Source organism: Schistocerca serialis, chromosome 8, assembly GCF_023864345.2.
Source record: "Schistocerca serialis cubense isolate TAMUIC-IGC-003099 chromosome 8, iqSchSeri2.2, whole genome shotgun sequence".
Classification (NCBI taxonomy): Eukaryota; Metazoa; Arthropoda; class Insecta; order Orthoptera; family Acrididae; genus Schistocerca; species Schistocerca serialis.
Window position 1 is genome coordinate 106,854,845 of NC_064645.1, and position 23,870 is coordinate 106,878,714.

The window sequence follows — 23,870 nt, forward strand, 5'->3', positions numbered from 1 at the left end:
ATACTTTTTCCCGGGAGAAAATACACTTTTTCGTGCTAAGTGATAGTAGGTTTTCCGTAGATTTTTCCTTTGAAGCTATAAGACTTATCAATCCTTTGAATGGTTTACATTTTATACACTGGCATAGAGCTTCGTGGAAAGGGAGGAAAAGAAGCAGGAGGAGGAGAGAAGTTTTCGAAAGACCTTTGATGTGCAGCAACATAAATGCTGCATATTTTCGTATTACGAAAGTATAAATTTGAATTGCACCAAACACAGCACGTTAATTTCTGGAGCGTTGAAATCGAGATTGCAATGTCCTTTTGTAAGCCAGTCATATCTCATGCCACGTGATCTTGCCAGCCGATGACAGCAGATATTCAGAGCATAGGACACGTGTTAATAGTCATCCAATAGCATGATCATTGTTACGTAGCACGAACATACAGAGGAAAAGTTAATGGTTTACATTAATATACAAAGTATAGCTACAAGAGAAGCTGAGCTTTCACATGTAACATTGATCTTTTTTTTTGGTTGTGTTATACTTTAAGATACATGGAAGTATTACACAGTCTTCATCCTAAGGCCTTTGATATATTTTTGCTGTTTGCAGACACTTGTGCGTGCATGGTGTTTTGTTGTCATAAATGGCATATTTCCTTTGCCACTCAAGTTTTATTTTTTCCCCTCTCGTTTATATTTAATTGCTGCAGTATCTTACTCCAGTAGCAGGATACAGTAACATTCTTTGCTTGAGAATCAATTCTTACCAATCAAAATTACAAAACTTTAACTGAAAGCTAAAACAATGAAAAATTTCTGGAATTCCGAAAAATTCCCAGGTTTTTCCCGGATGAAAAAATTCCCCTGGATTTTCCCAGTTGTCCCGGGTCGTATACACCTGAAGTCGTATGCAATGTAACTGTACATCCCGGCGTTTTCCAGGCTTCAAATCACATTGGGTCACCACTTTGGTTGACACTGACATGACAGTGATAACGGGTCTGTTAATAGCATGAAGGCACAAGAAGTTATCGCTGTGGCCTTGCAGAACAAAACTTTATTTGCGTCCACTGAAGGAATGAAGCGGCGCACAAGAGTTAGCAAATACAGATCAGCTAAACACACAATCTTACACAGATAAATCTATCTCCGATAAAAGGAGAGAAGTAAAAAGTGTGTTCATGGAATAGAGTGCTGCGAAGTGGTGGAATGGGAACAAGGAAGGGGCTGATTGGTGAGGACAATAACCAACGAAGATTGAGGCCAAGATGATTATGGAACATAGAATGTATTGCAGGGAGAGTTTCTTCCTGTGCAATTCAGAAAAGCTGGTGTTGGTGTCTTTCCCACATATAATGCAGAAACCACTGTGCTGCATTCTATGTGGGTATGACAACCAGCAAGCTATCTGTCTGCACGAATGGCCACGGACAATCTGTGACCAAGAAACAACTGGACCACCCTGTTGCTGAGCATGCCTCCCAACACATTATTCTTTTCAGTGACTGCTTCACAGCCCGTGCCACATGGACCCTTCCCACCAACACCAGCTTTTCTGAACTGTCCATGTGGCAACTCTCCCTGCAATATATCCTATGTTCCTATAATGCTCCTGGCCTCAACCTTCCTTAGTCATTGTCCTCACTCATCAGCCTGTTCCCTGTCCCCTTTCTAGCACTACACAGCACACTGTTCCACGAACACCACTTTTTACTTCTCTCCTTTTCCACTATTCCCCCCCTCTCTTCCTCACCCACCGTCTAACCACCTGGCTGCACCTAGCTGCCCTCCCCCCTCTCCATCTCGTCCCTGCATGCTCCCCAACAGCACTTTACCATTCCCACTGCAACTCTGCTATATCCCCCCCCCCCCCCCCGCCTCCTCCTATCATGCACTGCTACAGCTGCTACTCATAGTGTGGCTTCAGCTGCCAGAGACTGTGGTCGTGTGTGTGTGTGTGTGTGTGTGTGTGTGTGTGTGTGTGTGTGTGTATTTTATTTTTGACGAAGGTCTTGTTGCCTATCTGTGACTCAGCATCTCTGCTGTATGGTGAGTAGCAACTATCCGTTTCATAATGTTCTTACATTTCTTCCTGGATTTTCCATTGTTTAGTTAATGAACATATGTTGAAGGAGGTGGAATTTAGAACAAAGTAAGTCTCATCAATAGTAAAGGACAACATCGGAATATGGCAGTTGGAATGGGATACAAGGCTTATTACACAGAAAATGCGTGTTGTACTGAACAATCATCTCCAAAAGTGCATGTAGCTACAAAAAAGGAGTTTGTGCGGAACCAGTGGACAGAATGTAGCAACCATCAAATACTGGATCAATCAATATCAGCACAGCATGAGATGACCACCACCTTCTCTCCACAGCAGTAACTGATTGCACGACTTAGAGGTAATACTGTTTACAAAGCTTTGTAAACATTCAGGGTTGCCACCAGTTTCACCAAGAGGAATTCCCTGGTATTTCCCTGATTTTCAGAGAAGTTTCAGCATTGAAACTTCCTGGTAGATTAAAACTGTGTGCCAGGCCGAGACTCGAACTCGGGAGATCTTCTGTGAAATTTTGAAGGCAGGAGACGAGGTACAGGTGGAATTAAAGCTGTGAGGGTGGGGTGTGAGTCGTGCTTGGGTAAATCAGTCCGCAGAGCACTTGCCCACGAAAGGCAAATGTCCTGAGTTCGAGTCTCGGCCCAGCGCACAGTTTTAATCTGCCAGTAAATTTCATATCAGCACACACTCGGCTGCATGGTGAAAATTTCATTCAAGTTTTAGCGTTTTTCCCAGACAAATTTTGAGATCTTAAGGTTAAGTAAAGACATAAAGTGACAAATGGTTCAAATGGCTCTGAGCACTATGGGACTTAACTTCTGAGGTCATCAGTCCCCTAGAACTTAGAACTATTTAAACCTAACTAACCTAAGGACATCACACACATCCATGCCCGAGGCAGGATTCGAAGCTGCGACCGTAGCAGTCGCACGGCTCCAGACTGTAGCGCCTAGAGCCACTCAGCCACTCCGGCCGGCCCATAAGGAGACAAAAAATGTAAGGCCTTCTGTAAGTACCAGCATCAACATCTTTTGTACTGAACTGTTTTTAGAGGGAGAAAGCAAGTCAAATCATACATATGTTTCATTAAGACCATTGAAATTATTTTATTTCAATAAAGCGAAACATATTCGGCAACAAAAATATGTATTTCCTTGGAGTCTCAAGATAGTTTTATAATCCCGTCACTGATTTCATGAACAACATCAGTAAAAAGCATGACTCTTGAAAGAAGCGTATAAGACAGGAAATGTTGTGTAAACTAACACTATAGGTGATCATCAATAAAATGTTGGTTCTACTATGTTTGTTACTGTCAGTTATTACTCATTGTGTTACATCTTATTTTACAGGTATTGTGTGATTTTTCTATCTTGAAATACATGAGTACACAGTGTACAAATTCCAGTGACTGACACAATTTTCTTCTTCTTATCGTCCATACTTCCTAACACAAACTATTTCCGAAGTGCCAAAATGTATTAGAATCAATAAAACGTCTATAAAATGCCACACTGTACAATGTACTTGCGGTGAGACAGTTGCAATTCTTGAAATCCATCGCCCATGGCCTCTGGCCTGCCGAGGAGCACTGCAGTCCTGAGTCCACTGATAAACCACGAATATCCACCGCATTACACCACACACGAACAGACCTGGCCTGCAGGCAGATCGGTAAGACTAAATCTGATGGGTAGGGCCTACACATTAGTGGGAAACGATGGTCTTCAGATCGGCAGGTCTGATCCGTTAAGAGATACCCACAAAAATGGCCTGCAGTTTTGGCCCGGAAGTCCACTCATGCAGCCAGCTATTAACAGGTCACAGACACCATACTGATGAAATAAGACCCCAGTGATCAATCCATGCAATAGATAACTTGCACAAATACTCTGAGAATCAATACTAATCACGATAGGCAGTAAATCACCGTATAATGATTGCTGAGCTGCAGTCAGGCACACAGGAAAGAATCACACTCTCACAACTACATTTTTGGCCATAGCCTTTGTCAGAAAACGAGAGCGCATACACATTCACACAATCACTCAGACACAACTCGTGGACACACGACTACTGTCTCTGGCCGCTGTGTCAACAGTCTCTGAGAATCAGATCCAAACAAACCACTCTTCACACTTTCCTGCCTCTTGTGGCAGCTGCTAGGCTAGTGGCAAGAAGTGATGGCAATGCTGACTGCAAGCTGAGGTGAGTGGTACAAAGGGGAGAAAGCTATATCCAGCCAGTGACGATGCGCGACATCTCACTAAACAAACCATTTCATCTACTGAGACAAACTGAGATTTTTTTTTTTTTTTTTTTTTTAATTTCTTTGGCGTTTTCCCAATTTTCTAGACACATCTGAAATTCCCTGATTTTCAGAACTTGTGGCAACCCCGACATCATTACCTTGACACAAACAATCCAACTGGCTCAGACCTATTTATCTACTAAAAGCCATCGCTGCAGGCAGAAACTGTGGCATGCATGTCACTGTTTGCATTTAATGTGTCAGGTATTTATTTGGTCTGCAGCTGTTCATCATAATCCTGCACTGATCTGAGGTTTTGACATAAATCATGTGAAGGGGAATTTATCAGTTACATACTCTGTCCTCCTCTGATTCCATGCCAGCAAATTCAGAGGATTTGGTTGCAGTACATGAGAGCTTCACAGAATACAGACTTAAGCCCAGGATCACTTAGTTCTGTAATCCTGATAAAGTATGGCAGTGTGGTTTCAGTTGCCCGAGACTGCAGTTTGTGTGTGTGTGTGTGTGTGTTATTGACGAAGGCCTTAAAGGCCGAAAGCTTTAATTGTGAGTGTCTTTTTGGTGTGCCTATCTGCGACTCAGCATCTCTGCTATATGGCGAGTAGCAACTTTCCTTCTCATAATATCGATCATTAAGGTACTGTTATATACTGTGGTAATATTTCACTTCAAAGGTCAAAGACAATCAGCAGTATTAAAAAAAAAGTACTGAAAACACGTGGCAAGTGCCCCCCTCCTCCTCCCTCACACATACAGGATGGAACTGATCTGCGATGACAATTTCAGAGGTTGTTCACAGGTATTTTGGATGGATGGAGAGATGTCTGTAAGGATGGATTGATGATGTAAAGGGGGACCAAACCACAAGGTCATCAGTCTGTTAATCCCCTGTGTGTCAAGCCAGGAATGGTCTCCAGAGAGACAAAAGACAAATCCGAATGAACTCAATTACATCCGAGAATCAATAAAGCCAAAAGACACAAGCATGCGGAAGTGAGAGAGGGGTAAAAGAGTGAAGGTGGTAGAGTTCCCCCACCCATAGAGCAGCTGGAGGTCCCTGGGACACGTTATGTAACTGGAGAAGCAGCCTCTGCATCTGACTGGAGCTTCCACACACTCCATTACCACAAGAAAGCTTACTAAGTGGACACGATAAAATCTCACGGAGAGAACAATGATGAGTCTCAACCAATGACAGATGTAAATGTAAAAGAAAAATTAAAAAGATGGGAAGGGCAGAAGCCAATCGGGCCACTGAACTAGGGCAGCTGTGAGCCACTTGGGTTGGAGCAGGTGACAAGACACCCTTCCAATCCCTCGAGCTGCCGATGATGTCACAAAGAAGGTACTGGTTAGTCGCAACCAATGGGTGTCGATGATAGCACTGGTCAACAGCCTGAAGACTACTCAGGGAGTCACTGCTGATTAAGAACATCTCATCAATGCAAGAATGGACGTGGCTGAGGGTTTGAACTATGCTAACCAGTTCTAGAGTGAATACACTGCATTCATTTGGCAGGGAATGTAGTTCACTGTGCCCTGCATGTGTGAAGGCAAAATCAACTTGTCTGTCAACCGTGGAGCCATCAGTGTAAACTATGTCCAAACTAAGAAATGCATCAAGCACAGGCAGGAAAAGTTGGTAAAAGACAATGGGATCAAGTCTTTCAGTTCAAAGGATACATCAAGGCAGATCTGAGAACAGAGTACACACCATGGGGTGTACACGACTGTTTCTTAATAAGATGCAACAATGATGGTAGCTTGAATTCAGAGCAAGGAGCCGGTATGTAAACTGTGAGCACGATTCCAGCCCTGGGCCTCTGTTGTGGGAGGTGGATCTCACCACTATGAAAAAGGACACGGTAGTTCAGATGCTTATTGGAGCAGGGAGTAAGCATCACACAGATGAACAGTAGTGTTGGCATCTGATCTGTAGGATGGGACCCCATCCTCTGCAAGTACAATGTTCACAGAGCTGTTCTAACAGACACCTGTTGCAAATCGGATCACACAATGTTGTATTTGGTTCAGCATCTGCCAAACTGAAGGTGATGTCAAGCCATGTGTCAGACTCCAGTAATCAAGATGGAACAGGATCAGAGTTTGCGGAGCAGAATAGTGTAGAGCAATCTGCACCCCAGATGATGTTACTGAGGCACAAGTGTATTAAGGGTATTAAGTTGTAACTAGCACATTTGCTGAAGTTGGTGAAGATGAGGAAGGCACATCAAGAGAGCACTGAAGACCAGTTCAAAAGAGTGGTAAGGCCCCACCACATTGAGCAATTGGCAGTCGAGTTAGTATTCTGGTTGGGGATGGAGTAAGACGGCGATGGAAGTGCATGACGCATGTCTTGGTGACAGAAAACCAGAACCCATGGGCTAGAGCCCAGGACTGCGCTTTTTGTATGGCACCCTGCAGTAAGCTTTCAGCAACACCCACAATTCAGGAGCAACAGTAAATGCTAAAATCATCAGCATACAGGAAGGGTGATGCTGCAGAGCCCACAGCTGTGCTAGACTGTTGAAAGCCACTAGTAAAAAGGACACCCTCAATACTGAGTCATGTGGTACCCCATTCTCTTTTAAATATGGGGTACTGTGGGAAGCACCATCTTGAATGTACAGCGTAGCAAGAAGTTCTCGACAAGAAACAGCGACAAGGTTTTTATAAAGGGCAAAGCTGACCAGATAGACTCCAGGCAGATAAAATTTTCAGCAGTGGATCAACCTCAGTGAAAACTGCCAGATGCACCTGTGGGGAACTGGTGTCCACAGAGGTGTCTAATCTTTGCCCAAACCTGAGGGATTGGTACTATTTCCAATGGTAACAACATACCATTCCCAGTATTCTTGTTTGTTTTATGAAGTGGCGGACGACCTGGGCACAGGGCCGTTTAAAGGCAACGAGGTGTTCCATCAACAGACATTGTTTATGGCACTGAAGAGTCCCTCTGAGATCTCTAACAGCCACAGCAATTTCAGAAGTCCAACAAGTCTTCTGACAGAGAGGTCCTGAGGAGCAGGGGACCTCTAAGTCAGCTGCCGATAGAGTGGCTGCAGTTGCACTCTGGACAGCCTCACTGATAACTCCCCACCTGGTGGGGTGCTAATAGCAATGCTAGAGGCAAAGGCATCTCAATCAGCTTTGCTGAGAGCCTACTGGGGTGGACACCCAGGCAAGTGACATCAAGGGAGGGCCAAAACAATCTGACAATGATCACTTGGGCTAATATATTAATGAAAACAACTTTTGACAAAATAATTTAATTGGCTACATAAAAAATCTACTCACCAAGTGCAGCAGAACACACACCTAAAAGAGGGTTGTAATTAGGCAAGCTTTCGGAGCCACATGAATATCCTCAGCCTCCAGTGTCATATTGAGTGGCACATGTTCACTGTAGACAGAGTCCAGAACATACACGCAAACAACACACAACATTCTTTCCTAGTCAGCACTGTTCTTAAAATAGCCCTGATAGCCACGATGGGTAGGTCCGCATTGGTGGGAACAGCATTTCCTGAAGGGCGATGCAACTCAGGGGAAACACATAAGAGACAACGTATCTCAGCCAGTTGGTGGTGGTGGTGGTGGTGGGGGGGGGGGGGGGGGGGGGGGGGGGGGGGGGGTCGGAGGATGGTGAGGTTGGAATGCACGAAAGGACCAAGGAGGCAGGTCACGCCTCATGGCCACCTGCTGCCACTGGAATCGAGAAAATGGCGCCAATACACAATGACTCTGAACCACAGATCACTAGATTCCTGGAAAGGGAGCGTCCCAAGGGACCCATTCCTGGGAAGGGTGCATCCCAAGGGATCCCTTCCTGGTAAGATATGCTGGAGAGAGCATTGCTGTTTTGGCCGGGGATTGGGGACAGACAACCACAATGGGTGCAGAGTCAACAGCCCCCAAGGGTGTGTGGGGGAAGCAGTAGGATGAGGGTCCCCAACCACTAGAGGACCAGGTGTGGGAGAGGCAAGAGGAGGCGGGCCCCCAATCACCAGGAGAGTGGATCTAGTCAAGAGGCCCTAAGGACCTGGAGTACAAGACACAGACGGCAAGGGTAGAGTCGTTAAGAGAGGATGATGTCATAGCTGCAGCATATCATCATACATGTAGGATGTAGAGAAATCACTCTTACTTGGCATCTTGATATAAGAGCCGGTCATGTGTTTTGTATGCTTGGATTTTCTAGTCAGGAGTCTTGTAGTCTTGGATTTTCTTTTCTTTTCTCTTTGGAAGACACTGCAGTCCAGTGAACCGGGGAATAGCGCTCCTCGCAGCTGATACAGATGGGGGTCGAGGCCCAAGGAGCATTCGAGTGCAACAGATGTCCACAATCTCTACATTGCCATGGGTGGAGCTTGTGTAGTAGCCATTTCTGCTACTAGCCGTGTATAACACAACTCACTGTCAGTTCAGTGCCACCTATGATGTCAATCTGGCTTGTTCTGTTCATATGCAGTGATTGTTTTTGCTAGCACTGTTTGGTTCTTGTTTCGATTTTTATTATGGCAAGTTTAAGTCAACAACATGCAGCTGTGAAATTTTGTTTTCTACTTGGTAAAAATATTGCTGAAATTGTTTTAATGTTGAAAACAGCTTACTAAGATGACACTAGAGGGAAAACTCAAGATTACGAGTGGTTTGCTCAATTTAAAAATGGTGACATATCAACTGATGACAAATCTCGTTCAAGACATCTATCAACTACCCGAATCGATGAAAATATTGAAAAAATTGCAGAGCTTGCACTCACAGTTCCAGACAGACAACTGATGAACTGTTAGAGATTAGTGGATTATCTTGGGAGCTCGGTTCAGCGAATTTTAACGGAATATTTGTTCCTTGGGTTCTGACTGATTACCAAAAGCCACATCAAGTTGAAACATGTCATACTTCGAAGCAACAGCTTGAAACTGATCCAGATTTTTTTTGTCATAGGTCATTACTGGTGATGAGTCACGGTGCTATGGTTGCGGCCCAGAAACAAAGCAACAGTCAAGGCAATGGAAAATGTCATCATCACCCCGTCCCAAAAAATGTCACGTCAAATCAAACACCAAAAACATTGTTGATTTGCTTTCCTGATGCCATGGGCATAGTTTATTCAAAGTTTGTTCCTCTAGGTCAGACCGCCAATTAAACCTTTTATTTGGCAGTTTTAAGTAGATTGCGTAACAGTGGGAGAGAAAGAAAGAAACAGTGTGGCACACAGGAGACTGGCTCTTCCACTACGACAGTGCACCTGCACATGCATCCATCCCTGTTAAGATAGCTTCTGGCTGAAAATGGCATGGTTCCACTGCTCCACGCACTTACTTTCCTGACCTGGCTCCATGCAACTTTATCTTACTTCTACACATGGAAAGGGTCATGAAAGGACACTAATCTTACAACAATGAAGAAGTGCAGGGGGGAGGGGGGGGGGGGGGGGAGACCACGTCTTACAAACAGATCTTTAAAAATTGTACACGCAAAAAAAGTCTGTCATACCTGAAATTCTCCAGACAAAACACGGCGTGTATAGATATTGCTGGTATACGGCTCAAACGACTCATTGTTCCCAAGAATTTGGGCAGTTGATGCAGTTGGCATAGGTGCCAACAAGAGAGAGTTGCGGACACCATGGGCTGCAATTTTTTCCTTGAGAGCAGCCCAATTCCAAAGTGATGTAGGTTTAACATCCCACATATCATACTGCAAAATCTGTAAAAAACAATTACCAAAACTTTAGTATTCACAGCTGCAAACACAAGCTCTGATACTCTGATGGACAAAATACATAGTTTTAATATGACTTCTGAGTATGCGATGTTGTTACTTGTAACATTCCACATTCTCAGCAACTTTGCAATGGAGGGTATTAATTTTACCGAACTGAAAATTCAATTGATAAAACTAAAATTATGAGACTGAATCAATGGTCCGTTCTTACCTACAGGAGGCAAACAGAGACACAAAATTAAAGTGATGACACATCCTAGCTGTCAGAGGTATTATTTCCTTCCATGACAGAAGTAATAGGGACAGGTTGAGGCAGAATACAAAGTAAATGTGGGTCACTTGGGCACATGATTGGAGGGCGGGGGTTAACAATAAATGGAACTATCAGAAGAAATAGTTTGAAATATTTCTTCTACAATTTTACCTATTTATCTCTTCAGATGCATTTTGGACTTCAAACCTTCACTATCACTGTAAGCCACACAGTGAAGTTTAAAAAACTAGTATCTAAAAAAGGTAGAAACAAGGAAGATAACTGTTCAATATCTCAACATCCATGTGTGGAGTCAACCACAGCTATTTCAAATAACTCATGCCAGTGTTCATCTAAAATAATGAAGGAAAACATAAATCTGGCTGCTTCTCCTGAAAGTTCAGTGACCTTGTTTAGTTACAAAATAACCCTATTCATTGTCAAACGAGTGTACATGCAACTAACACACACTGATTTAATTTCAATGTCTTTAAAATACACTCTACAGTCACTATATGCAACCTAAGCAGTGAGAACATGCTTAAATTACAAAGAATGTTAATCACAAAGAGCTCACACGCAATTCTATTGTCATCCCCCCCCCCCTCCCAACCCCAATTTTTATTTGGTTGACAAACAGCCATTTAAAGTCCTACTTTTTAGTGGGCACCACATTTTAAATAGAAAAAAATATAACTGGCTGTTTTATCATGATCTCACACTTACCCCTTTGCTGACAGGACTTCCTTCGTAGGTCTCATAAGCACCCAAGGTCTCTGCCAGTTCACAGCTTGCTTCTAGAGCTCCATAGTAGATAGTTTCAAATATCTGGATATTTAACTTCTGAGCCTCTTCACTCTCAAAAGGATATCTCATTAGAATAAAAGCATCTGCAAGGCCCTGAACACCAATACCAATAGGACGATGTCGCATGTTTGATGTCCTTGCCTGAAATGAAAGTATCAAGAATTATCAGATGCACCATTATCTTAACTCACTGTCTCATTGTATTTAATACAGACATGCCCCAAATTCGAAATCTGTTTCCTTTCTTCACAGAACTGCATAAAGTACACCCTTCACAACTATATGCTTACTTGATGGAATATTAGCAACAGGATTTGAAATTAAGAGAGCACAACACAAAAAATTAATCAACTTACCTCTGGTACAGGATAAAAATTGACTTCAATTATTTTATTTAAATTTTTTGTCGCAATTTTTGAGACTTCTTTCAGCTTGTCAAAATCATACGTCTTATCAGGTTTCACAAACATATTGACAGCTATGGATGCAAGGTTACATACAGCAATCTGAAAATACATGGTGCATTTAGATAACAATTTCCAACATCATTCCACGATGAGACCTATGAAATAATTATGAAACCACGATATTTACCTCTGTTGGTGATGTGTACTCAATAATCTCCGTACACAGGTTGCTGGATTTTATTGTACCCAGATTTTGTTGATTAGACTTTCGGTTGCAGGCATCCTTGTACAACATGTAAGGTGTCCCTGTTTCCACTTGTGACTCTATAATAGCATACCACAATTGCTGAGCCCTCACTTTGCGTACATATCTTCCTTCAGCTTCATATCTGTAAGTTATATTAGATGGTATGTTAAAAATGTCACGAAATAATATCAACACTTTGCTAAATTTAACAGTTGGGGGGGGGGGGGGGGGGGGGGGGGGTTTGGGGGGGGAGGGACACTTTGTAAATGTGTGATTCCGTAAGTCCACTTCCTTTGAGAAGAATACAAGAAAAAATCCACTTTTAAGGAAAAATCATGAAACATTTTGCAAACTGACATAGTTTTCATGTAAATCCTAATGTGTTCAAATGAGTTTCTAATTTCTTTCCATTTCACACAGGTTATGTGATGCAAAAATGGTAATAGAGTAAATCACTCAACGTACCTAGATTGCAATCAATAACTCAACTTCCCTTGTAGCAATATCAGCACAGGCATTGAAATGAAATCAATTTCCATGTGGCTCAAGTCACGTGATCTTATGTTGCCATACTGTGTCTATGAAGTGAGAAACGTGTAATTGTATGTTCGCTGAAGTGTTACCAGTTTTACTTTTGTGAAGTTCTGGGCTGCAAACACAGGAAACTTACAATTCAGTAAACGCTGACAATTGTCTGCGATATTGATCACAATCTTAACGTAAATCTTTCAGACACGGCGATGAAATACAATTTTGCCTCATCTACTTGTGTTGCATATTCATATTCAAAAACAAGGAAGCGTTCTTAAATCCCGAAGCTTATGATTTCTGTGGCTCCAAAAAGGAACAAATTTCATATGTCTACAGTCAATGATGTGGAAAAAGCATTCCTATACGTGAAAACATACTGCAAGAGAAAGCGCATGAAATCACTCTGAAGATTGACACTGAAAATTTCAGTGCGTTGAAAGGATGGTTAATCAATTTATAAGACGACATAATCTGTCTTTTCAAAGTATAAGAGGAGAAAGTGAGGCCCTGGTCACAGGAAGTGTAAACTACTGGAAGAACATTACATTGCCACGATTAATAAGGTCTGTGAGCCGAGATACATTTTGAATGCTGATGGAACTGGCAGCATTTATGATTTACTTCCTGCGAAATCCTATTCTGCGAAGGGAGAAAAATGCCGCAGAGGTAGAAGAAGAAGAAGAAGAAGAAGAAGAAGAAGAAGAAGAAGAAGAAAGGATGATGAGCTACTGCATGTAAACTAAATAGTTATGGAGGGAAAAGTTGATGCCACTGTTAAACCTCTGGCGATTCCAAAACATGAAAATGCTATTAACACAATACACTGTGTTAAATTGTTCCACAAAGGCAGGCTGTGGTATATCACCACCTAAATGTGATTTAATTACAATGCTGAGTCACTCCTCCTGTGTATTCTGACAAAACCCCCTTTTATGGACAACCCCTATTTAACGAAAAAATATTTGGTTAACTAGACATTCATTAAACCATGGTTTTATTGTATTTGTTGAAATATTATGAAAAAGGGTTAATAAATCTTTTCAACTCTGCAACTGGTTGGCCATTATTTACAATTCTATAAAGTTTTTACATGCTGCATTGCTGAAGGCAGCCCTGTATAAAATTCTAAAATTTGGAGGCTAATAGCAAGAGTAAAGGAGATATGGTTAAATGTCGCACTGATGTGGCCACTGGAGATGAAACAAAAGCTTGAATTCCAGAAGGACAGATACGGAAATCAGCCACATCCGTTTCAAAAGTATCATCCAGATACGCAGCTTAATTCAAGACTCCATACACAACCTAAACTCTGATGGCTAGGGAATGCCCCAAGCGCCACTCCACTGGAATGTAAAGCCTGTATCTTAACCATTTCATCACCATATTTGGTAAAATGTTAGTGAGAGAAGTGAGTTACTCAGGATGGAATAACAAATGTTAAATTAAGAACTGCATTATTCAACACACAGCTGTATACGTAGATTTTATTACATACGATAGATTTCGGTCTAGGATCACACAATCATTGGGGAACCAAAGATCGTCTGATCCTAGACCGACATACAGCTGTGTATTGCGTAAAGCAGTTCGTAACATTCATTAATGCTGTACATCAACACCTCCATAAAATACTTCTGCAATAAATGTTAATATACATCAGTACTGTGCGAACCACTGAATACAGGGCAAAGATATTTCCCACTGTATCAGATACAAATACTACTTCCAGTTCCACCAGTGTATCTTCAAGCCATCTGCCGGTTCAGCTTTTTCGATGTCCCTATGATGCTCTTCCATTGGCCATTCAATCCGCTCTTCTTTGTAATCATAGAACTATTGCCTTTTCAAAATAGCTGCTTCAGCACTTTTGCTTTATCTGATAACGAAGTTGACACCAACCCATGGCTGGTTTGAATGCTTTACTGGGCATGGTCCAATTGGGTGTGGAATGACCCTACTTTTCTCAGACATTTGAGTTGACTTATTCAGCACATTACAGGGGAGGGAAACCCAGTTTAACATGGTTTATGAACCATGGTGCCACTGGTATTTTTCACATTAACAAACACAGCCACAAGCAAAACAAGAGTTAACTGAGCAGTGAACCTCTTCCAATGACCACTAGCTGCGTACCAATATTTCCAAGTATGCAATACGATGAGCACATAAATGGCAGTACATAATCTGTACATAAAAAAGTAGGCAAGAAATGCTAATTTATAGACGTTGCACACAGTATGGATAGTAACAAAAAAGAATGTGTTAGAGGTTAAACATACACTGATGTACATAGATATACAACTCCACAATGACCTAAACAAAGTTCACCACAAATAAAATTCACCTTACCATCCGAAAACGACAAAAAGCTAAGTTTCTTAGACATCACAATTCACAGACACAATAAGCAACAGCAATTTTCAATATTCAGAAAACACACACACACACACACACACACACACACACCAGCACAACCAAACAAAAAAATCTAACCATCTCCTTACCCACAACAAAGCTAGTTTCAGACAGGTGCTACACAGACTGAATGGAGTACCCCTCAATGAGCTAAAAATAAGTAAACAGTTGTTGAAAATAGATACAAAAACAAACATTACAGACAAACTAGACCAAAAAATTAAAATAAAAATGATGCACCCAACACAATGCTGTAAACAGACGAGCACCTGAGCACAACCACTGGCACACAGGACAAAAACACATAGGAAAAAACAACACATCTAAAAAAGAAGCATCCACAACAACTAATGTCACCTACAAAAACAAAGCAGCTCACAGAATAAGCAACATATTCCAAAAACAAGGTTTGAAAATTATCTACAGAACAGACAACTCTATCCAACACAAACTGAGGGCAACTAATACAAAGAAACAACACAACTGGAATCTACCACTAACATATAAAAACACCAACTCAATTTACATTGGACAAAAAGTAGAAATTCTATCATCATATACACTGAACACAGAGGGTCACTTGAAAGTAACGGCAATCATTCTGCATTTGTTGATCACCAAACAGACCAACAGATATAAACACAGACTTAAAAATTCTGAAACACAGCAATATCGCTCCACAGAAACTCACAAGAAAAGAAATTTACCATGTACAAAAAGCCAAAGTAAGAAGTAATGAGTGAATACACAGCACTATGCAACAGAACTTTAAGTTTGCAGACAGGCTCAATTAAAAGAAACTTACACAAAGCTTTCGCCCAACTCTGGAAGCTGGAGCCATAAAACACATTCTGGCCCGAGCTGCCACAGTTGGTGGTCATGTGTGCTTGCCTGTGTGTACAAACTGTGCGTTATTTCTCCATTTCTTTTTTGCAGATAAAGGCTGTGGCCAAAAGCTTTGTGTAAGTGTCTTAACTGTGCCTGTCTGCAACTTAAGGGGCCTTCTTTAAGGTAAGTAGCAATCCATCTTTTCCTACATTGTTTATATATTATTTGACAACCACCAGCTTCACGAAACAGTATTCCAAATTATTCACTGAATACGAGTTTTTTTGGGACATCAGCTGCAACAGATATAGATGCATTAACCAATTGCGACATATTAAAATTTGTGCTGGATCGTGACTTGAACCTGGATTTTCCAATTATGCAAGCAGTCGACTTAACAACTTTGGCTATCTGTGCACACTTCACAGCTTACTCCAAACCTCCGTTTGTCTCAGTCCACATCCTTATATCTCAGTCATATGTACGCCGCCCTTTAAGCTCGCAACATTTCTTGCTTTCCACTTAGCGAGATCAAGATAAAGAACAAACTCTTATTTTATCGTAATGGCATTTCTCCCTATGTAGGTGGGTGCCTACAGAATGTTTTCGCAATCGGAGGAGAAAACTGGTGATTGAAATTTCATAAGAAGATCCCGTTGCAACGAAGAACTCCTTTGTTTTAATGATTGCCACTCCAATTCATGTATCATGTCTCCCCTATTTCACGATAATACAAAACCAGCTGGCCTTTTTCAATGTCATCTGCCAGTCCCACCTGATGTGGATCCCACACCGCACAGCAACACTCCAGAATAGGGTGGACAAGTGTGGTGTAAGCAGTCTCTTTAGTAGACCTGTTGCACCTTCTAAGTGTTCTGTCAATGAATCGCAGTCTTTGGTTTGCTCTACCCACAATATTATCTATGTGATCATTCCAATTTAGGTTATTTGTAGTTGTAACCCCTTAGTATTTAGTTGAATTTACAGCCTTATCGCATAGTCAAAATTTAGCTAATTTCTTTTACTACTCACATGTGAATAACTTCACATTTTTCCTTATTCAGGGTCGATTGCCACTTTTCGCACCATACAGATATCTTATCTAAATCATTTTGCAAGTCGTTTTGACCACCTGATGACTTTACAAGACGCTAAATGACAGAATCATCTGCAAGCAATCCAAGACAGCTACTCAGATTGTCTCCTATGTCATTAATATAGATCAGGAACAATAGAGGGCCTATAAAACTTCCTTGGGGAACACTGGATCTTACTTCTGTTTTACTCTATGACTTTCCGTCTATTACTACGAACTGTGACCTTTCTGACAGGAAATCACGAATCCAGCCACACAACTTAGGCGATACTCTGCAGGCACGCAGTTTGGTTATAAGACTGCTTGTGAGGAACGGTGTCGAAAGCCTTCTGGAAATCTAAAAATATGGAATCAATTTGACATCCCCTGTTGACAGCTTTACTTAGGAAAATACGGCAATAAGGAGTGCTTTCCATGAAATTTATGGAGGGAAAGATCTTCATGAAGAATTTCATAATTATTGAACTATGAAGATCCCTAGACAAATTCTTCAGTTATACACAACGAGCAGAGATAAATTCGACTATTTCATTAATTAATTGAATTCTTGTGTGACCAAAAACTTTCACCAGCCAATATGTGCAGAAGAATGATTGACCAATGTAAATACAGAAAAATGAATGACTTTCCCACAAGGTGTCTGCTGTGCAACAAGAGCATCTTTGCCCAGTAATGTGAATCATCATGGGTCCGGGATCAGCACAGGCTACACTGTAACTAACTCAACTACAGTCCTATCACCTGTTCTGTGAACTAAGTTTTATTACACTCTTTATACTGCATCTCATACTATATCTTTAAGGTCTTGCTGAAGTACTCGATCTGAAACAGTGTATACACATCTATCCCAGTATATCTCTTATTCCTAATGAAACACATTAAACAACCATGAAATTTTACTGATATTTGATTGCTGGAAATTTAATTTATTGGCAATTGATGTTAATGCCAAGTGTTTTGATTAATCTAAATAGTCTGCATAAATAAAGCACACAAAATTTTTGGAGAAAAGTCAAACACTTAGTGAAATACTTTGTCTAAAAGTATGATATGAAACAGAGAAAAATAATTCCTGATGCCCTCATTTGCTGTGTAATATTTCAAGCATAATTCAAAGCCACATAAAACATTTCTCTATTCTGTTTCTTTCCTTTAGACATAGCATTTCATAAAATATTTGGTTGATTTCTTTCATTCTTTTATTTAAGTTTTATTCAGAAAGTAAGATCTGACTGAAACCTCATTCACCTTCCTAGCATCTCCTATACTCGAAGTGTCCTAAATTTAGTACGCGATTCGAATGAAGTCTTTTTGACAATTAAATATCACACCAGTGCATCTTTTATGCACAAAATATCTAGGCCTTGAAGAGATGAACTTTTTGACACCTCATTTAAACAGCCAGCAGAAAACTAGAACTCTACAAAGTTCAATATCTTTAATTGTTTACAAAATGACAATTTTCATGACCATATTATTCATGATGCACAGGGAAACAATTTGGCACAGCGTGTATGACCCTTCCGCCACACATACCATCTGAAATCTCCCGAACTAAGAGAGAACTTTAAATACAATTTCAATATGTTGGATATATTTTATACACAAATACGTGTGACCTAAAATGAACCATATGAAAAATTTATGAAATGCTTTTTTACCTCTACACTCTCAAAAATTTCACACAGTCATTATTTAGTTTCATACAGCACAGTAACTATGATGGGGAAAAAAATTTAAAAAATTAGTTCTTTATTAAGCAAAGATACCAAAAATTAAATTTTCTCATTGTACTGTTTCGAAAAACCAGGTAAGTATTTCACAGCATTCGGCATGTCCACTCCAATGCTTTGGCAAGAAGACTCATTGCTGTCACTCTCACCGTCACTGTCATGCATGCAGCAGCGACAATATTCAAATGTCGCAAGTTATCGTTGAGGACAGGCAGCCCCACCGGTGTCATTCACCTAGGATATTTCCATAACTACCTAATACTTTGTTCTGTTGCCTGAAGCTGTCACGTGCTGTTGATCGCTGCTATCGCTTACGTAGGATACGGCCTAAAGGAAGGCACACGTAAGACTACAATATAAGGACGTGGACTGTGACATTAGGATGTTAAGAGTCGAGTCGTGAAGCCTGCAAAGATAGCCACCTCTCACAATAAGTGGCAAATCCATGACTCCCGGTCCACTACAAATTTTCACATGCCACAATTGGATATTGCAGCTGGTCTCCTGAAATTCACATCCAGCAAATAATTTGGTCTAAAATAACCATCAGGAGACCAAAATACACACACACACACACACACACACACACACACACACACACACACACACACACACACACACACACAACGCCACAGAACAAGTGGACATCACACAAACAATGTAATGGTTCATGTTCAGAAGTTCTACTCAACCACACTGTAGACAAGTGAAAAAATGTCATCTTCAAAAAGCAACTACAAACATTTACATACAATCACCCATCCCTGCCCACTCCACAAAGCCTATTAACAATCAGCATGTACTTTAACACATTTTTTGAAAACTAGTAGTTACAAAAAACCACTAGTCAAAGGATAAAACAGCAAATCAGTGTCTACAACAAAAAACAATGACTGGTCACTAATTTTAAAAATCTACAGTTTCCCATTATGCCTAAAATTTGGCCAATTATATATCAAAGCAATGAAGAACTCTTATTAATTGCAGATGATATACTAGAAGGCAATAATTATTTCTGCAAATAACAGAGTGCCACGTGAACACCAATATGTAATACTATTGTATATATTTTCCTGTAAATATTTCTGTCAGTACTTTTATTAAGACATTAGGTATTATAATGCATAAATTCTTTATATGTTATTTAACAGAGAATAATTGGACTCACTGATGACAGAGAAACTCGTCAGAAACCTGTTTCAGTACTTAAACAAGATAAATTGTGTTTGATTAAGGCACAACATTTCCTTATTATATACTTATGTAATTATTTCTCAGAGTAGCACGTGCAATCTAAATCCTCAATTATTTCCTAGATGTATTCCAATCTGTCTTCCTCTACAGTTTTCACCTTCCGAAACTCCCTCTAGTACCATAGAAGTTATTCCATGATGTTGTAGCAGATGTACTACCATCCTGTGCATTCTTCTTATCAGTGTTTTCCATGTGATGCTTTCCTCATTGATTCTCTGGAAGACCACCTCATTCCTTACCACATCAAGTCCATCTAGTTTTCAATGTTCTTTTGTAGCACCAAATCTCAAATGCTTCAATTTTCTTCTTTCCCAGTTTTCTCACTGTCCATGTTTCACTAACATACGATGCTGTCCTCTTTCCTTCTCATCCCATACAGTAATTGTGCCCTGACCCGCAGTTCAGGGAGACTTTTCCAAAATCTACTCCTTTTTCTAGACCTCTCCAGTCCTTTTCCTTCACCCTTCTTCCTTCTCCTTCAACTTTTGCCGACAGGAGCTACTGGCTCCTTAAACTTGCCTATCATAACAGTCTTTTATGTGTGTGTTTTGTCGCCACTTGGTGAGTAGATTTTTATCTACGTTTGGTAATGATTTGCAAGGAATGCCCTTTTTGCCAGTGCTAGTCTGCTTTTTATTTCATCCTCGCTCTGTCCATCGCGCGTTATCTTGCTGTCTATGTAGCAGGATTCCTTAACTTCATCTACTTCATGATCAACTATTATGATACGTTTTTGGTTGTTCTCATTTCTGCTACTTCTCATTACTTTAATCTTTCTTCAATTTACTCTCAATTCATATTCTGTACTTGTTCATTCCATTTATCAGATCTTGTAATACTCCTTCACTTTCTCTGGTGTCTTTACCTTTCCTCATATAGGCATTCTATTTACAATGTTGAGCACATTCAAATAACCTGAACATTTGAAATACACTAACAACATATGTTATTATCTTACTATTCCAATCACTTTATCAGTTTTTGGGAAAGGTTTTCATTAACCAGCACATCACTGACAGATTAAATTGTACGAGGGTAATCCCAAATGTAAGGTTTCCTATTTTTTTTATAAGTACATAGACCTGTTGATTTCTACAGTGGTTTACATCAGTTTACAGCTTGAACATTTACCTATTTTTTGACATAATCACCATTTCTGTCGATGTATTTTTGTAGACGCTGTGGCAGTTTTGGTATGCCCATGTCATACCAGCTCGCTGCCATGCTGTTCAGAAAGTTATGAACCTCTTCTTTTACCTCGTCGCCGGAGCTGAATCGCTTTCAGGCCAAATGTTTTTAACCTAGGGAACAGGTGATAGTCACTGGGTGCCAAGTCAGGACTATAGGGTGGGTGGGTGATTATGTTCCACTACAACTCTTGCAGGAGAGCAACAGTTTGCTGAGCGATGTGTGGGCGAGCGTTGTCATGGAGAATGTGTACGCCCTTGCTCAACATTCCTTTTCTCTGGTTCTGAATTGCTCGGTTTGAGTTTTTTCAGTCTCACAGTACCTGTCAGCATTAATTGTGGTCTCAGTGGGCATAAAGTCGACCAAGAATACCCCTTTCCAATCCCAAAAAAACGGTTGTCATGACTTTACCAGCAGATCGTGTTTGTTTGAATTTCCTCGGCTTTGGTGAAGAAGGATGCCGCCACTGGCATGATTGTTGCTCGCTCTCAGGTGTAAAGTGGTATGCCCCGGTTTCGTCACCCATGACAATTGAGTCCAGAAAATTGTCCTGTTTGTCTGCAAGGCGGTGAAAAAATGCAAAGGAAGCATCAACTCATTGCTGCATGTGGCCCTCAGTCAGCATGCGTGGCACCTATCTTGCGCACACCTTCTGGTAGTTCAATGCTTCCGTTAAAATTCTGTGAGCAGTAATTCGGGAACCCTCAGGAACCAAAGTGCAGAGATCGTCCTGGGTGATCCGCCAATCTTCACGCATACTTTGCTCAACCTCCAACACTGTCTCCTCAGAAATTGACAGTCTCCTGCTCCTTTGCTCGGCGTGAATTTCGGTCCGACCAGCTGCAAACTCTCTACACCACTTACGAACATTTTTGACATCCATGCATGACTCACCATACACTTCCGTCAATTGGTGATGGATTTCAATCGGTGCAGTGCCCTTTGCGTTCAAAAACCGAATAACTGCGGGCAATTCGCACTTGGCGGTAACATCCAACGGGAGCTCCATTCTTAATGGCTGCCAAGCCAAGACTGAGCGCCTCAGTGTGGCGTGTGCATGTTTACACACAGTGCGTGAAGCACTCTTCATAACAGTGTGACCAACTGCCACACAAACAGAGTTCTGTACTTATAAAAAAAATAGGAGACCTTACTTTTGGGACTACCCTTGTAGAAAGCAAGCTCATAAACCAATACTGAATTACTCTGAAGCAAGACTCAAAGCAATGCAATACTGAATTTTAGTGTATTATGTGATGAGCCTAAGATTTCATAAGCAGTGAAATACTACTGTAATCCATGAACCCCTACAGTGAAATTCCTTAACATTCTTTATCACAATGTGTGTTCTTCCAGACAAGTCAACAGTCTTGTTCCATTCAGAAAGAGTGTCTTGTGATGAAGATGATAAAATGAGATCATATTTTTAGTTTCCCACACATATTAATTCTGGATCAATGTAATTTATGTATTAAGAGTTAGATTTCCCTTTTAGCATTTTTCATCCAGTGAAAGTTGGAACCAATGGAAACACACTGGTGTTTCATTCGCAAATACCTAGGAATTTTTCTTTTTAGACAAGGCTCTACCAGTTTTGTAAAGCCACATAATAAATTTCTTAAATAAATACGTACTTTGAATGGCTGACAAGCATCCAAAATGAAATAAAAAGGCTTGCATTAGGATAGAAGCAACATGATATTTATTTTATCTTTCAGTTGTGTGCAACAGAAAAAAATCTTTACTATAATAATTGGAATTTTAGAATGGAAACAGTACAGAAAAATGAGGGAGAGCAACCAACTCGCTTGTAGTTAAACTGATACATATAGACTTTTCTCTCACTTATACTCTTAACAGCGCAACTACTTTTGAAACTATTACTAATTTTACACTGTAAGTATGCCATATGTTATTCTGCATGCGTGTGCCTCAAAAGCTAGCCAAAATCCCTCTGCTTTTAAGCCCTCTTTACACTGAAGCAAACCCAAGCAAACATGCAACAGTGAATGAGAAGTCTCTTGGTGTAACAACTATTTATGTGTGCACATACAGCATTTAGTCATGCACTATGAAGGGCTTTTGAAAAGTCTATGCAAAAATAATGCAAAATAGCTATTAGTTGCTGCAATCACCTCCTCATTTGAATAAAATCTTTGTCCTGCCAGCCATTTCTTCAAATTGGGGAACAACTAGTAGTCCGAGGGAGCCAAGTCCGCGGAGAATGAGGAGGGGGGATGTGAAATGAGTTGGAATCCTATTTCCATTAACTTTGCGACCACAACTGACGAGGCGTGTGCTGGTGCACTGTCGTGATGGAAAAGGACTTTTTTGTGGTCCAATCGCCGGCGTCTTTCTTGCAGCTCTGTTTTCAAACGGTCCAATAACAATGAATAATATGCACCTGTAATAGTTTTACCCTTTTCCAGATAGTCGATGAGGATTATCCCTTGTTGTTGTTGTCGTCTTCAGTCCTGAGACTGGTTTGATGCAGCTCTCCATGCTACTCTATCCTGTGCAAGCTTCTTAATCTCCCAGTACTTACTGCAACCTACACCCTTCTGACTCTGCTTAGTGTATTCATCTCTTGGTCTCCCTCTATGATTTTTACCCTCCACGCTGCCCTCCAATGCTAAATTTGTGATCCCTTGATGCCTCAGAGCACGTCCTACCAACCGATCCCTTCTTCTAGTCAAGTTGTGCCACAAACTTCTCTTCTCCCTAATCCTATTCAATACCTCCTCATTAGTTATGTGATCTACCCATCTAAACTTCAGCATTCTTCTGTAGCACCACATTTCGAAAGCTTCTACTCTCTTCTTGTCCAAACTATTTATCGTCCAATCCTACAGTAAAGCTGCATGCCCTCAGGAAAAATTACGGCTGTAGTTTCCCCTTGCTTTCAGCCATTCGCAGTACCAGCACAGCAAGGCCATTTTGGTTAGTGTTACAAGGCCAGATCAGTCAATCATCCATACTGTTGCCCCTGCAACTACTGAAAAGGCTGTTGCCCCTCTTCAGGAACCACACGTTTGTCTGGCCTCTCAACAGATACCCCT

The 23,870-nt window shown here is 40.9% G+C and overlaps 1 protein-coding gene across 1 annotated transcript in view; it reads right to left on the reverse strand.

Annotated features, from left to right (window-relative positions):
* Nucleotides 1–23,870, reverse strand: part of LOC126416312 (ribonucleoside-diphosphate reductase large subunit) — an 81,561-nt gene that overhangs the window by 13,648 nt on the left and 44,043 nt on the right. The window contains exons 8-11 of the mRNA XM_050083973.1: nt 11,707–11,908; nt 11,469–11,618; nt 11,032–11,253; nt 9,822–10,034 (exon numbers count right to left, since the gene is read on the reverse strand). Coding sequence (XP_049939930.1) covers nt 9,822–10,034; nt 11,032–11,253; nt 11,469–11,618; nt 11,707–11,908 — 787 coding nt within the window. The remainder of the gene's footprint in view (nt 1–9,821; nt 10,035–11,031; nt 11,254–11,468; nt 11,619–11,706; nt 11,909–23,870) is intronic.